General features: G+C 36.1%; 1 protein-coding gene across 1 annotated transcript; it reads right to left on the bottom strand.

Moving 5' to 3' along the window:
* Nucleotides 1–4,903: 4,903 nt before the first annotated feature.
* On the bottom strand, nucleotides 4,904–7,396 carry LOC149221883 (uncharacterized protein At4g28440-like). The gene is made up of 2 exons (XM_089383053.1): nucleotides 7,143–7,396; nucleotides 4,904–5,257 (listed from the first exon to the last, which is right to left on the bottom strand). The coding sequence occupies exons 1-2, from the start codon at nucleotides 7,363–7,365 to the stop codon at nucleotides 5,067–5,069; spliced, it is 414 nt and encodes a 137-aa protein (XP_089239179.1). The 5' UTR covers nucleotides 7,366–7,396; the 3' UTR covers nucleotides 4,904–5,066.
* Nucleotides 7,397–19,168: the final 11,772 nt, after the last annotated feature.

Here is a 19,168-nt window from a genome sequence, read left to right on the forward strand (position 1 = left end):
TTCCAATTTTCATAATTGTTGTAGTTTTGTAGGAAGTTGTAGCCTGATTTTACTGTAAATTTTCCACCATTTGGTAACCATATATAATTATCTTGGCTCTCTTTGTTTATGGGGGCTGCTCCTACTAATAGGAGCTTCAATTCTTCCCACTGGTTTTTCAGTCTATCTAGGAGTGACTGCACTCTCCAAGTTGTCCAGCTGTTTTGTTCCCAATCAGATATGGAATATAACGAAGTTGTACCTTTCTCCTCCATCCATTCTTTCAGTCCTCTTAAGTTTTGTTGATGGTTCAAAGGGGCTGCTCCCATGATTCTGTCATCCCAAACAGAGATAGATTTCCCATTCCTCGGGTTCTTGGAAATTTAATCTCTAATTTGTGGAATAATTTTTTTGATAAGTTTCCAAACTTGAGTACAAGGACGGTCTGGAATTATTTCGGTGAGCATCTTTGACTGATGAGAGTTGAGGTATTTCCTTGATAGTGCTTCGCCCCACCATTGATCCTTACCCATTTAGCATTCTCCAAGCTAACTTGATCCCAAGTGCATTGTTTGTCAAACCTGGTATCCTGATTGAGATACCTCATTTTTCAAATGGGAGAGTCAATTGATCCCATCGAACAAGACTTAATTTTTTGGATTCTTGTTTTCCGCCTTCCCATAGGAATCCTCTAGTAGTTAATTCCATTTGTTTGTGTGCACTTGCCGGTGCCATAATTATGGCATACTGATATAATGGCAAGGCTGAGAGGAGTGCTTTGATTAATATTGACCTGCCTGCTAGATTTAGCCACGTCATTCCCCAACTTTGGATTTTCCCCCTCATTTTTTCTATTTGTTTGTTCCAAAATTCTGCCTTGACCACTTCTTTTGCCAATGGTAATCCGAGATATGTAAAATGACTCCATTTTAATTGAACCAGGATTTCCATTATTTGTGAGATCCTCTTCATTATGTTAATTGGCACATTCCAGGTATAGATTCTGCATTTCTTATTGTTTAAGAAGCCTCCTGAAGCATCAAGGAAATCGTCTAGAAATTTTTTAAACCGCCTAGCTAATATGCTAGAGGTTCCCCCAATAAGAAGAGTGTCATCAGCAAAGAGCGAGTGGTTTATTTCTTTGACCCCTCTAGCGATTCTAATACCTGTAATTTTCCTTTTTTCTCTTTGATTTTCTAGCTGAATACTCAATGTTTCAACCATTATGATGTAGAGGAAAGGGAAAAGCGGACATCTTTGCCTCAGACCTCTTGTGCTTCGGAAATAACTACTTGGCCTCCCATTGATCAATGGTGCTATCCAGGGAGTGGAGATGCATGCCATAACAATATCTATGAACTTGGAAGAAATGCCGAACTTTTGAAGGACAACCATAAGAAAATTATGATTTACTCTGTCGAAAGCATTGGCCATATCCAGCTTTATGACCATGCCCTTTTCCTTTCTTTGTATACTACTGTGAATGGCCTCCTGCACTATAATTACATTGTCTGTAATCTGTCTTTTTGGAACAAAGCCACCTTGGTTTTCTGAGATGATGCAAGGCAGAATTCTTTTCAGTCTATTAGCCAAGATTTTCGTGATAATTTTGTAAGAAGAGTTGCATAGAGAGATTGGCCTGAATCTATCAAAAGAGATAGGATTTGATTCTTTAGGAATGAGAGCCAAGTGTGAAGCTTTGTATTTTCTCCCACTTTATTTTTCTTGAAAACATTTTTGATCATTCTCACTAAATCTTTTTTTATTGTTCCCCAATGATTCTTGTAGAAGGCAATTGTGAAACCGTCCAGCCCTAGTGCTTTTTCCGAGTGCATGCTCCATATTGCTTCTTTTATTTTCTCCTCTGTGACCTCTTTCTCTAGATCTCTGTTTTGCTATTCGCTGCTTTTACTACTGATTTGCCGAAGAAAATCTGCATTGTCCACTTGCTGATCCCCTACGGAGAGGAGGAATTTATAGTAGTTATGTGTTGCTTTTTTAATTTTTTCCATTCCCCTTATTTCCTGCCCTTCCACTTGTATTTTTTCGATTTGATTGCCTGCTCTTCTTATTTTTAAATTGTTGTGAAAAAAGTGGTGTTTTTATCCCCCGCTTTTAGCCATAAACACCTGACTTTTTCCTACTTTCCTCCTCCTCTTGCCTGTTTTGCTTGTATAGATCCAAGAATATTTCTTTTTCATGTGCATGCTCTTGCTCGCTATCTTGCTTATTTTCTTTTACCTTGCTCATTTTTTCAAGTTTCTCTTGTAGTTCTATTTTTTTATTTTTTTCCTTGAGAGCATTTTCTCTTGCCCATGCTTTTAGTTGAAATCTTAAACTTTTCAGCTTAGTTTCCCATACATAATGGGGAGAGCCTATTACAGTGTTTTTCCAACTTTCCATTATTAGCTTCTCGAAATCTTCCTTGCTATCCCACATTTTGTTGTATTTGAAAGGAATTGGCCCTTAATTCTCCAGCCTATCCAAGATAAACACAACAAGCTTATGGTCAGAAGCTGAAGCGTGCACAATTTTGCTTTTCACTGTGGAAAAGGCTGATGCTATATTTTCTTGAATCAGGATTCTATCTAATATTTCCTTTACGTTGTGTGCACCTGTTCTTTTATTGATCCAAGTAAATTTTTCATTACTTGGAGGTATATCAAGTAAATTGTGCTCTTCTATGAGTTCATCCAGCGCTGCTCTTAAGGGATCACTGAAATAGTTGCCTCCCAGCTTCTCATCTATAATTTTAATCAAATTTAGGTCCCCTCCTATAATTAATTTACCTCTTTGCCCTTCTTGAACTTCTTCTTTCACTAATTTCCAGCATTGAGCTTTATCTCTATAGTGGTTTGGAGAGTATATATTTATGAAGCTAAACTCTTCGTTTGTACTCTTATTTTTTAAATTTGTTCTTACCCAATAATTATTGAGTTTTTGGTTGGCAAGTTCCCATTTCCATTTGTTCCACAATGTACATGTACCGCATGAGGCTCCATTAGGGTTTATGGTTGTTCCTTCAAAAAAAAAAAGTGTTTTGATCATTTTTTGAACTTCTTGATTGCTGACTTTGGTCTCTTGGATCATAAGAAAATCTGGTTGTTCCTGTTTTATTATGCCCCGAACTGCATTGATTTTAAAAGTGGATCCCAGACCCCTGCTATTCCAAGAGAGCGTAATCATTATTTACTGAATTTGTGGTGAGTCCCTCCCTTTTCCTTTTGCTGATTTTTTTCTCCACTCCCCTTCTGTTTGCCAAGAAAGAAGTCCATTGGCTGTTGAGTGCCTATGGCCATTTCCTTTGTTGCTGCCTCATCCCTTATTTCTTTGTTGGATTTCCTACTTACATTTTTAGGCTGATCCCATGCTTGGTTGTTTTCTTTTGCTTTGTTTCTTGTTTGTATTCGGTCGACTGTGGGTGGAGGGGAGGATGGGCTCTATGTGGGGGATGATATAATGGCTAGTGCATTAGCTTGGGAAGGAGAACGAGGGGATGGAAAGTCTCCTCCTAGAAGCTCGAATGGGTTTGAGGAAGGGATTGATGGAGGGGTCGTATTTATTGGGGGAATAGAGGTTGTTGCATTGGTTTCATGGGGCTAGAAGGAGTTCGATGCAGCTTGTTTATTATGGGGTTTCTTTCTTTTTACTTGTTCCCAAGTATCTTCTTGAGCTTCAACATTCTCAAAATTCTCCACTTCTTTTAGTTTACTACATCTATTTGCAAAATGACCGTATTCATGGCATACCTTGCATTTGAATGGGATTTGTTTGTAGTCCAGCTATTGGATGTGTGTCCATTGGTCCACCTTGATTTTTATAGCCTCCGGTATCCATTTTCCCAGATCTACTTCCACGCAGATTCTAGCACAAGCATGCATATTGTCTTTTGGTTCATATCTGCCTATGTACTTTCCTATCGCATTTCCGATTGCTTTCACCGACTCATCACCCAACAGTGAAGGGGAAGATGAGGAAACCTAACCCAAACCGGAACAATGCTTGGGATATCCATCTCTGGATCAAAATCTAGTGACCATCTATTCAGATATAAACCTCTTGAGTCCATAAAATAGGGTCCATTTCTGAATATTAAGTTCCTATCTTCCTTAGTTTCAAATAAGAATGTAAAATATCCCCTTCCACATAAACGTATGGCTATTTTTCCTTGTATATTTGCACTCTAGTTTCTCTCTACCCATTTTTGGATTGCTCTGGGAAAAGGCCACAACCCTGTAAATTGTCCCACCAAACCATGTTCATCTAAAGAGATAGCAGCTTTTCTGGGGAGTGTTGGAGGTAATGAGATCTCTGGTACGTCTACTAACTTCTTCACAAATTTACTAGTGGTTGGCCTGGCTTTTGGAGCTCTATTTTTTGCTCTTAAAGATGTAAATGTTGTTTCTTGATCATCAATCCCTTGATGGGAGGAAGAATACCCCCCTGCTAAAAGGGGCATGGTGTGGAAGAACTCAGCAGCAGGAGGCTGCCAAGGAAAGAAAAGAGAACGGAAAGCTGCGCAGGAAGAGGGTACGCATCAGTTCAGAGGCCGAGACCGAGCTCTGGGGAGCTCAGCAGCAAGAGGCTGTCAAGTGGAGGTGCTGCAGGAGGCAGCGATGGCTGCTAGGTCAGGCTTCTTGCGCGTGCGAGGTATAAGCCCATACTAAATATCGTTAACTAGGCTAGAAAACCAGAATTGAGTCCTCCCTCGTTACAAACGTCATGATCACAAGTAACAAATAGAATAGAGCACTAACAACTGCGCAAAAATGATATTAGATTTACATCCTTGCAAATCAAAATCACATCATATTGAGCAGGTACTGATTTATATCTGACGATATTCCTTGCTGAATAGTAAATATCATTGTGCTTGTAAAACCACTGAACTCCAATATAGCACTTTGAAGGTTCTTCCCAAAAAACAACCAATATTGTTTTGAAGAGACATTTTTCAAGCAACTGGCCAGAATAGACTAAAATGTTTGAACCATTATGGTAAAGACATCTGTTACCCAATTTATATTCCAAAATCTTTCCACATGCAAGAGAGCAATTCTCTATTTGTTTGTTATGGGCTGCACCTATCATTTTTCCACAACATTAACCAATTCATACTCTACTAGCAACAGATTATTCTCTTCTTTAACTTTGAAGTCAGCATCTTCAGTAACTTCAACTCTTCCCCACTTGTCAACTGCCAGCCTCATTGAGCCCCTGAACATATCAATTTTTGCATTGCGTAGAATTACAGCTGAGCCAGCCTTCATCAAGTCCACTAAAGGTAACAAAAAAGTTATAATGTTAGAATGATCATAGCAAACTACATGTGTATAAATTTATTTCAATTTTTCATACCTTCCTCAAACGAACATCTAAACTCTTGTATCCTTTCAAATTGCTAATAATCTAAGAGACAAAAACACATGGCAATATGTTATACACTGAAATTAAACAACAATAAATAACAATATTGAGATCGTGAAACTGAAGACTTCCAAATGTATTTCAGCTGGATCAGAGTCCTGAAATGACAATCCATTTGATCTATCAAATGCGGCCTACTGTCATCATTTGACTAATTAAATGATTAACCCATCCCTGTGTGTGGAAAAACCCATCACTCCCTTTCCAAAATTATGGTCCACGGGTGAAAGGTATCGTAGGTGCCGAATGTAACAACATAGGATAACTAATGATAAGACTTTTCCTAATGGAGGTGTGAATGATAGCATGAAGAACATTGGATTGGATATGTGTTGTTAAGGACACAGAGATAACGTAACAGAATTATAAGAGAAACTGGACAATCTGCTTATCTTCTGTAACCAATGGAAGAGAAGACCACAAGACAAAAGATGACTTCAATACTTACAACAGCTAGCTCTAGAATTTGGTCCATGTTAGGAGGAGCAAGAGGCAATAATAATGTTACAACACAAGCCATGATCATTGTCATTGCATGTAGACAAGGTATGGAACACACCTCCAGATCTCACTTATCTCTAACACTGGTAGAAACCAATAAGTAAAACCTATGACTATTTTCCAATACCGTCATAATGATAATTTGCTACAGTCATTGTGGTGAGAGAGCCAATGTTGCATTAAGATCATTATAGTTCCCAAATTGGCTAATGAACCTCGAGGAGAATCTGGAACACTTACTGTGACACAAAAAAGGTAAAATAACTATGAACATCTGCATTAGGCCAAGATTTGTGAGGCCCTCCCCTGGAGAAATGTCAGAAGTTTTGTTGCATTATGTTATGAATCAACTGTAATCTGAATTTGTAGTCTGAAATGTAACTGGGTATCTGACATAAAACTCCTATCAATTGAGGCTATGATATCACTGTTACGAGCCAACCAGATTTCTACTATTATATCATAAATCTGAAACCACGAACTCAATATGTAAAGCAACAGAAACCCAAAATCTGAAACTAACAAGGCCATAACTGCCCAAAAATCTTCACCGGTTTTTGGAGGGATAATAGGCACATAAATGAACAACAGGAACAACAAGAAAATACCAGTGAATTTCAATCAGAACTGAACAGACTTTCAAGGGAATAACCAAATCTAAATAGGAAATAGTTTTAGCTGAACATTATTAACCCCAAAAATATGTATGTTGAATAGAAACTCTCCTGTGAAAGTATGCCAATTCCCAAGCAGAATGGAGATGCTTGAAGAATCCATGAAAAGAGGACTTCCTTATAATTGATGCTTATATGAATGGATTTAATAATTCAATAAACACTAAATATAAGTAGAATTGAAAGGATCTCATGGATGATAGATACATTAATATAAACATGCACAACATCAATTAATGTGAATTTCGGTGTTAATTAAGCAGGCATGTATTAATAACTCTTTATGGTAAGAAAAGAGAAGAAGCACCCATGTAATTAATTGTAAGTATCAGAACATAGTATTGGGGTTAAATTGGAGGAATTGTTGTCTGACACTACCCCTGATCCCAGCAGAGTGCCAGACTGTGAAAACCCCAAATGTTAGGTTTTGAGAGTTTCAAAAACAAATTATTACGTAGATGATTTCTGTTTAAAATGTCCAGCTCGAGAACCAACACATCTCTCTACCATAAATTTCATATATTAGCAATATTTCGAGCATAAAGCTGAAAAGAAGCATACCTTGATCATTCCTGGTTGTAAAAACAATAACACCAGTTTCATCACCAACCAAGCACTTTGCAATACGCATTTGACGAACCTGAGAACCATCCGACCAGCCCTTTTGTAAAACCATCTTCGCAGTGACAACCTTCACAGTCAAAGTATGACCACTAGTGCCTGGTCGCAGCTGGTCAACTTTAGTGAATACAGGTTTTCTCATCCCTGGCTTTGACTCTACCATAGCTGACAATATTTCTCAATGATTACCTACCATCAAGTTGTAGAACATTAAAATTATGCGACTGAGCCTAAGCAATATCTATCGAACAAAAAACCACTACACTACACTGATATAGTTGTGGTAGCATTCAAAAGATCGAACCATGGATATAAATGTGATGTGCAATTAGCCTTGAATTTGACATGCAAACTTAAATTGGAAGCACCAAAAAAAGTGGATTTACTCGCAACAAGCTCCTTTTAGGAAGGAATAGGGAATGACTATGATCATTCAAGAAAAAGAAAAAGAAAAGCCTTGAGATCCTATATGAAGTGGTTATGCATTAACTCAAGGTAACTCTTGTACTGTTACAACATTGATCCAAACTAATTAACATACAATAACATGGTTGACATAAATGGAAAACAGAACACGTTACTTTAATTCCTATTGGAAGATATAACCCATCAAAGGAACCACTTTGTCGCCTGGGACTTTGCACGACCTCGTCCCTTCGTGACCCAGTTAGTTCAGGTGAGAAGACTAAGGGAGATCAACAAGTGGAGCCCTGTCATACAACTTAGTATTCCATCGATCCCATAAATATGCACAACAAATTAGAGTTAATATGGGCTCTAAAAACCCATTACACAAATTAGAGTTAATATCATTCACAATCCACATGCAAAATTAAAGTTGAGATCCATTATAACCCATACAGACCTAGGGTTAAGGATTTTCATAACCCTTTCGAAAACGGGGTTCAGTTAAAAACAAACATTAACGCAGAAACTGACATCATTCATTTCGCAGTATGGATCTAGTCTTGTCACGGCTTCACAACTTAAAACCCCCAACTTGTTTACCCTAAAACGAAAAAAAATAAAAGACAAAAGAACCATTAACATCCATATATAGCTTTACAATGGAGCCAGTAATTTATACCCAAAATGTGTCCCAATCAAAAAAAGGGGAGTCAGTTCTATTTTACATATGAGGGTGGCTTTTAATTCTGTTGATAGTAGATTATTATTATTCTTATTCAAGATATAGTAGATTTTCCATTCGGATAGTAGGATTATCTTTCAGATAGTATAATTTTCATTCTTCATGGAGGAGATCATAATAACAAACCTTGAGTCTGAGAAGTAAACGACTCTGAAGCACGAGAATTCAGATTAGGATGTGATGAAATATCCTACATGTCACGTTAATGATTATTCTATAGGTGGTGGAATTATCTAGTGAAAACATAAATTGAATACCATGGACTTGTGTAAGGCTTACTGTGATAGTTGTTTTAATGATCTTAAATTAAATGAGAAGATCAATTCGTAGAGAATTTGGGATTTTAATGGAATCTTATAAAAGACCAGTGAAAATATTAGAATACACTTTTACCATTATTCTAGTGTTGAATAAAAATGCCATGAAAAATAATGTGTCTCTAGTTTTGGATAAAAGGACCCTCAACTTTCTTCGCAACTTTTGTGGTTACTGGCCACTTGTGAAAGGAGAAGGCATCTTTTGAGATGCGGTGCCATTTAGAGGGGAAATACTAATAGCAACAAGGCAAAGGCAATTATTCCATTCGTTTATTCATTTCTCATTTGTCTGGTCATATTGTGAGCTGCAATATATATCATGAAATTGTTTTAGTACTAGTAAACAATGATTAAATATATAATTTGAACCTTTGACATTTAGAGGACATTTCTCTCAATAAGTATGAAAATCATGCTGGAAACAATTTTTGAAGTTTGGAGTCTTTTATTTTTTAAGTTAACTAATTGGTTTGGAAGATGAAAAACCAACAACTTGGAAGAGTGGGACTTTTATATTCACTGAGGTATTAAAGAAATTATATGCTTGAAACTTATACTAGCGCCTTCTAGTGGAATTGATAGTGCACTAATCCGTTGTTTGCCAATATTTTGGTTCTGATACCACCTTATAGCATATTCGAGTTCGAATGCTATTTTCCATGGTGGACAGTTGAATCCATTTCAACTCTAACTGTTATCAAGGGGTTTCACAAGGTTGTCACATGAGCATCTGTGATGCCCATTTTGACTTAGATAGCTACCCATACTAAGGCTCTATTTTGAAGTTTCGTGTTATTATTTATGAACATTATGTAATATTGATGCATTTGGTTGGACACGTGAAACTACTTAGGTTTGATTTTGATGATGAAAATGTTTGATGTATGACCTAATGTATGACGTACTTGGTGATGATTTATCTAGTGCATGACTTATCAGAGCTATAGTTGCTTCATGTATGGTTAAGTGGATATGATTTATCTAATAAGTAACGTAATGAAATTATGATTTGTTTCCAATATGAACTACAAAATTGACACGTGGATACTAGACTTAACAATGTGATGATTATACGTCTTGTTGTGATATAAATGCATGAATGAGAGCTAACCCACAGGGGGGAAGAACTATATGATAGCTGAGATCTACTCTTCCATTGAAGGAACGTTGAGACATCCCATGGGGAAGGTATAATGTACATGATTCTACTACATTTGGTATCTACTTGATATGCACTCTTATGGCACGAGTAAAATGCAAATGACAGGTGGAAAGACGACCTGACTGGATTATTCGACGACAAGTCCAACCAACTCTGTAGTGTGGTCCATGTTAGGGCATTGACCCTAGTTGTAAGGAGGGGTGAAGGCATTTCTCATCGTGTATCCTCCGAAACCTGGAATCGTGGGAGGGCAGTGGTGGACACGCTCCCCTAGACGTGTGATGACGATTGCCAGTTGCCTGCTGGGGAAGTTAGGTCGATATAGTCGACGCTTCCACCATGTTGGTTTTATCAGTGGTTAGTATGGCCATTGCCACTGATAAAGCAGCAAAGGATGGATAGGGTGGGAACGAAAGTAGGTCAGGATGGATAGGAGGATATAGATCAGTTGGAGACTCTTGATGGGAAGTAATTTCATTGTCTGACTTATCAAATTTTACCGCTATAACTCTCTCTGGTTTGCTATGCTTTCAAACTCCTCCTATCTTTTCATTCTAACTTCGGGACAAATTTTTCTGAAGGAGGGTGTATGTAATGCCCCACTTAAACCTTATCATGCAAATTTTATTAATGTTTACATTACCTAAAAATATTGAGAAATATTGGTGAATACCTTCATTTTGGAAACTATAAATTTATTTACTAATATAAAATTCATTATTTCTATTTTATTCAAATTCCCAACTTGCCCTCTCAAATTGAATCTTAGGTAGGATATGGTCTCCTTCCATTATTTCAAATTATATATATATATATATATATATATATATATATATATATGCATCTCACATTCCCAAATGTACTCTCACATTTACTTAGGAAAAGACATGGTCCTCTCCATTTAATTACATCTCACATTCCCAAATGTACTCTCACATTTATTTAAGAGAAGACATGGTCCTCTCCATTTAATTACATCTCACATTCCCAAATGTACTCTCACATTTACTTGGGAGAAGACATGTTCCTCTCCATTTAATTACCAATATATATATATATATATATATTCATCTCACATTCCCAAATTTACTCTCAAATTTACTTGGGAGAAGACATGGTCCTCTCCCATTAATTTCCCAATTTTATATTCATATCACATTTCCAAATGTACTCCCAGATTTACTTGGGAGAAGAGAAATCAATTGTAAGGATGGAAGAGAAGTTAATGACATTAATGAGAGGTGGTTGAGGTGGAGAAGAGAGGGAGGGTATAAAAAGGGAAGGAGGAAAGAAGAAAAGGGGAGGTAGGAGTCTTGCTTTGATTTTGGGGGTTGGCTGTGATTTTGGAGACCTAAGGAATCTGTGGAGGTTTCTTGGGTTTTTTGAGAGGAGAGAAATATTGTTTATCTTGGTTTGGATTATTCAATTTGGACACAATACATCTGGTTGGACTTGGGCTCGGAGGGCTAGGGAACTTGTGGAGGTTTCTTGGGCTAGGATTTATTCCTAGTTGGCTGGGAGGTAAATCCAGTTGGGTTAGTCAAGAGGAGCGTTTCAGCAGGAGCAGCAGCTTAAAGGCATCTCCACCAGCCACCGGTACAAGTATTCCGCTATGCATAGATTACTCATGTTAATTATTGAAATGAAATGTTCACCATAAGTTATAGGGATTAAAATGTAAATGGTAAAATTTTCAATATTTAAAAGTCTTGTAAGAAAGTAAATTATTGTCTCTTATTGCATTTAAATTCCAAAGAAAATAGATCTGTTAGAATACCCTAGGATAGGGCTCTTACAGATCAGGCTATCTGGAAATAATGTTATCTTCAAGAATGTCTCCACCACTCCTAAATTAACTACTAATAAATCCCTCTCACTGTGTGTGGAATTCAATCGAACCAAACTAAAGGATCGAGATCCTTCTCTAGATCATATTAAGAGGTGGTAGATGGACCTACTTACGATCCAATGGGTAAACTCCTCCACTCAGGTCAATACCACTTTATAGCTAAATAAAATTGGAAACTACATCTCTCAGATAATTAATTTGATGGTTGGGTAATTAAGCAAAATAAATGGATCTTATTCTTTGATGGTGCATTAAAAAATAATATAGGGTGGCAAGAGGGGGAGAGATTCTTCTCAATCCCAAAGGAATACAAGAAGCAAAGTACACTTGGGTGCTAGGTCTCAAATCAAATAACCTTGCTAATATGTACGTGTTTTATTTTGGACTCCAGCTACCCAAAGATAAGGATATTTATTTACTTGTAATGAAAGGATCCCTTCCTATGAATATTCAACTATCTCTCCTCCTCTGCAGAATCAAATCTATTATGGAATCCCTCTCTCAAAAAGAAAATTATCACATCCTTCAAAATCAAAACAAATCGATTCTCAGGAAAATAGAGCTTGCCAACTTGAAGCAAGGCACTATTAAATTAATGGATATATGGGGTGGAAAGATATTCCATGACAATCTATCACATGCATATAAGGTCTTACCATTTTATGCGGTTTACCATTTTATGCGGTTTGAATATTTAGGGATATATGAATCATAAGAAAATAAATGAGTCCAAGTGCAACATAGTTACCGATCAAACAGGAACTTTCACCTGAGAACAGGTACTCGAGCCCAAAAATCCCCAAAAAATATGAAAAAACACCTTGAAGTCGAAAAGTGTTGATGTGGGAATAACCTTTTTTTTCTTTTTTCAATATTTTTTAAAAATAATAGTAAAAAACAATAAAAATCTATTTTGTTTAGTGCAAAAAACACCTTGAAATCGAAAAGTGTTGATGCTGGAATAACGTTTTAACCTCAAAATGGGTACTCGAGCCCAAAGATCCCAAAAAAACATGAAAAAACACATTGAAATCGAAAAGTATTGATGACGGAATAACATTTTCTTTTCATAGTAAAATTTCAATATTTTTTAAAAATAACAATAAAAGCCATTTTGTTTGGTGCAAAAAACACCTTGAAATTGAAAAGTGTTGATGCCGGAATAACGTTTTTTTAACTTCAAAACGGGTACTCAAGCCCAAAAATCCCAAAAAAAAACATGAAAAAATACCTTGAAATTGTAAAGTCTTGATTCCATAATACTTTATTTATTTATTTGTTTGTTTAAGAGAAATTTTTTGGCGTAAATCACAAGATAAATCATTTGTCGACGCGTTTCGAACCAACAAGTGTGGTTCATCGTTAGGACAAGTTGAAAAATTAGATCCATCTTTCCCTGTTAAATAGTATGAGCAGAGCCTCCAACAACTAACAAGGGTAATTGTTAAATTTGACTAGGGACCCGGGTCAAACAAACCAGAAGTTAAAATAAGGGACCTTACCTTTACCTAAATATATAATTTATGAGTATAAATTAATTTTAATTAAATTGGTTCATGAGTTAATAAATAGTTAAAAATATTGACTATTTTATAGATAAATGGAAATTATAAATAATAGAATAGATCGTATAACTAAAAATATATAAAGGAATAACTAACTAATTAAAAATATGTATATAATTTTTAAAAGAGAGGTTAGGTTAGTTGAAAAAAAAAAAATAAAATAATATATATATATATATATATATATATATATATATATATATATATATATATATATATCAATTAATTCATTCATTCATTAAATAAATTAAAAATAAAAATATTAGAATTAAAAAATAATAATAATTAATTAAAATGGAAGATATTTAAAAACAAAAACAAAAAATACAAATATTAGAAAAAAATAATAATAATTAATTAATTAAAATGGAAGATACTTAAAAAATAAATAAATAAAATAAAAATAAAAATAAAAATATTAGAATAAAATAATATTTCAAAAAAAAAACTAAGTAAATAACCAGAAAAAATAATGGAATATATTCTAAAAAATTAAAAGACCAAGAAGAAAGCGACTAGGGAGAGAGAGTTGGGACCCAACACCTACTAATTTTCCAGCCATCCTCTCTATTGAGATTGCTCAGTCTCTTTTCAATCTCAAGAGCTTCCCTGAATTTCCGATGATGGAACTGCGAAACTCTAGCAATGACACTAGCCTCCTCAATACAAACATGATGATTGGTTTTTTCCGCATGCTTAGCTAAAGCGGAAGACTTTGATCTCCTATGCTTGAGGTCAGCTGCGTGTTCACTGATCCTTTGATTGATGGAGCGACCCATCTCACCAATATAGGGGGTCCCACAGGAACAAGGGATAATATATACCCCTTTCATATCTTTAGGGTCGATAGGATCCTTTGCTGATCTGAGGGACATACGAATGGTGTTAAGGGGCCTAAAGGTTACAAGGACACTATGCATCTTGAGAATCCTTGCAATCTTATCAGTGGTCCCTTGAACAAACGGAAGATGGACACCTGGAATCCGCTCCTTCGGTTCCCTTTTAACAAGAGAATTCTTGGCAGCTTTTAGGAAAGCCTTCTGACCCATGTATCTACTATAACCATTCTCAACGAAGACATCAAGGAGATGGGATTTTTCCTTCTCAAAACTCTTTTTATCCGAGATCCTTAGGGCTCGAGTAGCAAGGGTATTGAGAACACCCATCTTCTGAGCTGGGAAATGGTGGGAATTGGCATGAAGATACTGCTCCGTATGCGTTTTCTTTCGAAAAACTTGGTGGGAGAGGGAACCATCACTATTCTTAGAAATAAGAATATCAAGGAAAGGGAGGCAACCATCAACTTCATGTTCTTTAGTGAACTTAATGGCCGAGGATTGATTGTTGAGATGATCGAAGAAGAGATCTAATTCCTCTTGGCCGTGAGACCAGATAACATTGGTGTCATCCACATACCTTTTCCAAAGCTTCGGAAGGAGACGGGAAGAGTTTAGAGCCTTGGACTCAAAATCTCTCATAAAAAGATTCGCAATGACAAGGGATAGGAGTGAGCCCATGGCAACTCCACAGGTTTGCTCAAAGAACTCTCCCTCAAAACAAAAAAAGGTGGAAGTGAGGCAGATCTCGACTAATCGAGCGGTGTCAAGATCTGTTAAGCGGTTGATAACCTCCAAGACCTCATTAATAGGGATGCAGGTGAATAGGGAAACCACATCAAAACTAACCAGGATGTCCCCAGGGTCAAGCTTAATGTCCTTAAGTTCCTCAATAAAGGAAGCAGAGTCTTTTACGAAGGACTCTATACGACCAACAAGGGGCTTGAGCCTTAACGCAAGGAATTTAGCAAGAAGGTAGGTAGGACCTCCAATGGTGTTGAAAATAGGCCTCATTGGAGCTCCTTCCTTGTGAATCTTGGGGAGACCATAGATCCTAAGAGTGATAGGGTTGCTCTCAATGAGTTTATGGTGCAGGGAACTCACAGAACTAATGGATTTAATGGCAAGAGCCACATTCCTAGTGACCTTTTTTAACGGGTTTTTGGGGAGCTTTTTAATACTACCGCTATTATGAATATGATCCAACATCTTATTACTGTAATCAACCCTGTTAATTAATTAATTATTATTATTATTATTTTATTTTATTTTAAAGAGTAAATTTTCAATATTTTTTTAAAATAACAGTAAAAAACAATAAAAGCCATTTTGTTTGGTGCAAAAAACACCTTGAAATCGAAAAGTGTTGATGCCGGAATAACGTTTTTTTAACCTCAAAACGGGTACTTGAGCCCAAAAATCCCAAAAAAACAATGAAAAAACACCTTAAAATCGAAAAGTGTTGATGTCGGAATAAGCTTCTTCTTTTTTTCAGAGTAAATTTTCAATATTTTTTAAAAATAATAGTAAAAAACAATAAAAGCCATTTTGTTTGGTGCAAAAAACACCTTGAAATCGAAATGTGTTGATGCCGGAATTTTTTATTTATTTATCTTTTTTTTTAGGGTACATTTTCAACACTTTTTAGTAATGACGTTAAAAACAAAATATCGTAACTCTGGAAAACTTTAAATTTCCAATGATTTCAAGCATGACATTAATGATAAAATATCACGTCTTTGAAAACCCTTAAAATCCAATGATTTTTAAGTATGACATTAAATTTAGAATATCACTTCTTTGCAAAACCTTAAATTGCAACTATTTTCAAGCATGGTGCTAAGAAAATATATTTATAATTGTTTTCAGCCATAACATTAAAGATAAAATATCACAACTTAGAAAAACATTTAAAATCTTGACAATTTTTCAACCATGGAATTAAAACCAAAGATTATGACTACAAAGCAATCTTAAATTTTCAAAATATTTTAAGCATGACATTATGGAAAAAAATTATGACTAAAAAAACTTTAAAAATGAACACCTAAATGAAAGAGTTATTATAACAACAATAATTTTTTTTAAATGCTAAATGTATAGCAATTTTGAAGTCTTAGCCTAACACAATTTGATACATTCGAAAAAAAATTAAAAATCAACTATCAAATTGACACGCATTGTAGGTGAGCTCAACCCATTGTAATGAAAATTTAAAGACCGACCATGAAACTAACACATTTTGGGGCGGACTCGATTCATTATAACGAAAAAAATTAAAATCAATTATCAAATTGCACATAATGGGATCGGGTTGCTAGACAAGCATCGACACATGCCCTACAAAAAAAATAATATATATATTTTTGTGTGTGTGTGAAAGATACATAAGAAAACAAAAATTCAAACATTAAAAAAATAAATAAAATATATATATATATAATCAAATATAAAAAAAATAGAAATTCACAAATTCAAATATTGAAGAAGAAGAAAAAAAAAAAACTCAAAAAATCAAAAGAAAACAAAAATTCAAATATTGACAAAATAAAATAATAACAAGTAATAATACATAATATATATATATATATATATATATATATATATATATATATATATATATATATATCTTAATGACATAAAAATAAAAATAAAAATACCCATACCATGTAAAATTAAATATTGAAGATGAAATTCCCTGATCGGGGTGATTTCGACGGTGTACAGAACAATAAATTCAAATCAGGTGAGAAGGAAGGACAGGACAGAGGAGGGTCAGGTAATTATGAATAAGGATAGAGAGATCATCAGAAGAGAGCGCATCTCAAGGAGGAACGTTGATGGAGTGGTGACGGAGGGAGGTGGAAATGACAGAATGTCAGAAATCAAACATGAGTATGACAGTACGAAGGAAGGACGAAAGGACGCAGGCGGTGAAGGAGGTAATAAGTGGCAAGTAACACGGGCAAAGGAAGCAACGAGAAATCGGAAGATACGATGACATAAAAAAGGAAAGCGGGATAAAGGAAAGCAAACGCGAAAGGAAACAATAGAGAATTGGCGAAGAGATAGGGTGGCGAGGGCTCAGACCAAGATAACAGGAGGACAGAGGAGCTGGAAAATCCAAACAGACAGTGCAGAAGGTAAGGGTTGAATGGCGACAAGAAGAAGGTCGAGGAACGATGGGAGTGAAGCCAATGGAGAACGAAGCAACTAGGAAAGGAAAGGAAAAGGAATAACGGAAGAAGAAATGGCTGAGGATATCTTAATTGTCCAGGAATATTCAGAGGATGACATAGAGATGTTTGATTCGGACCAGGACAGAGGGGAGAAGGAACGAGAGAATATTAGGAGGGTAGTAAAGCTTGGGACGAATGACAAGCAGGAGACCAGGGAAGATGACGAATGGAGAGGTCGAGGACGAGAAGGAGGTCGTGATTTTGGCAGTGCCTCGAGCACGAAGAGTCAGGGAGGCAGAGGAAACTACAGGAATAGAGGAGGAACAGGAGGGAGACGGAGACAACGCGGAAGGGGAAGGGGAAGAGCAGGAGGTTACCGGGAAGAACATGCAACTACATCTGCTAGAAAACCCAGAAGATCTATAGGAAAAAAGATTCAGTTCGCGGAGAGAGCCTATTGTGAGAACACCAACAAGGACATTAGAAGGATAATACAGCAACTGGAAGAGGAAGCAACTTAGGGACAATCAGACTCTGAAATGGAAGACTGGGAATATCTCCTCCCGGATGCAGGAAACACGAGAGGCCGTATGACCCTGTATAAGCAGGCTCTACACGTATACTGGGTAATGAAAAGACTGCTAGCTAAGGCAATGGAGCAAGTAGCTATGGAAATGGCAGAGCTTTCTCAAGGAATTCCAAATCTAAGGAAAGAACTGAAGAACATCCAGATTACTCTGTTAATGCAGGACAAAAAAATGGATAAAATACAGCAGCAGATAAAGGACTACTACCCAGACATCAAGAAAGAAGTGGAGCAGCAGACAGACATGGCGGTGCAATAATGGAAGATATGTATATATGCTGGTTTCAAGATATTGTTAGATAGTAGAGTGGCATCTTTAGTTCCTTTTTGAAGTTTAGAATGCGGACACGAAGCAATAGAAATCTTTATGATCGTTTAGTATATTTAGCCTGGACAAGAAGAATTAGAACTTTCTATTTTTGGATGGTTGTTAAAAATTTAAGGTGGCCAATAAACCCGGTTTCCCCTTGGGGCGGGTTGAGGCCACCACAAGCATGTAGTGGTTTTGAAATGAAAAAATTGATAGAATTAGACCATGAGCGTAACAAAAGGGCCTTGAACCTTATAATCTTCAGTTTGAAAGAGGAGGTAGACGATGATACTTTAGCAATAGCCCAAACATAATTACATAACAGAGTACAAATTGAAACAACGTGTCTCACAGAAGCAACAAGGTTGGGGAAACTAACTGAGAATAAAGGAAGGCTGATCCGAATAAAGGTGAGCCCTACTGACCATAAGTATGACATACTTAGTAAAATCTCAAGTCTAAAAGGAACATGAATATTTATAAATGAAGATCTCATTCCAGAAGATCAAACAGAATTGAGAAAGGAGGTTCAAAAGGTAAAGGAAGCTAGGAAGGAATGAAAATGGACAATAATCAGAAATAGAAAAGTCGTTATTCAAGATAGAAACCAAAAAGATAATAATAAATAACAATTCAACATACTACGGATTCTTTCTTGGAACTGTCGAGGCTTTCCATGGAACAAATGCCCCAAGCTAAGTTGGATCTCAAATGATGTTGATATTATTTTGTTTGTTGAAACTTGGGAGCACGAAGAATCTAAGGTCCCTAACATAGATGGCTTTACATTATGGTCTACCTGGAATAAGCAATCCTCCCGTAGAGGCATTGGGGATATAGCTTGTTACATTAAGAAGAACATCTCTCCCCATGCTAGGATCTATTAAAACGACCCTTACAACCAATATAGTTGGATAGAAATTACTGACATTTATGATAAAAAGATCTACGTAGCAATTTGTTATTCCCCCCCATCAATTCTAACTTCTATAAGAAAAAGAATCTGATAAAA

The sequence above is a fragment of the Pinus tabuliformis genome, chromosome Q (assembly GCF_031772625.1).
Source record: "Pinus tabuliformis cultivar Carrire ecotype Pingquan chromosome Q, CPIR1, whole genome shotgun sequence".
In the NCBI taxonomy this organism is placed as follows: domain Eukaryota; kingdom Viridiplantae; phylum Streptophyta; class Pinopsida; order Pinales; family Pinaceae; genus Pinus; species Pinus tabuliformis.

Bases quoted from the DNA above. Each gene is read 5' to 3' on its own strand.
- LOC149221883 (XM_089383053.1), bottom strand. From the start codon at position 7,365: ATGGTAGAGTCAAAGCCAGGGATGAGAAAACCTGTATTCACTAAAGTT. The intron at 5,258-7,142 runs GTATGCTTCTTT...TGTTACCTTTAG, and splicing joins TACAACCAGGAATGATCAAG to TGGACTTGATGAAGGCTGGC.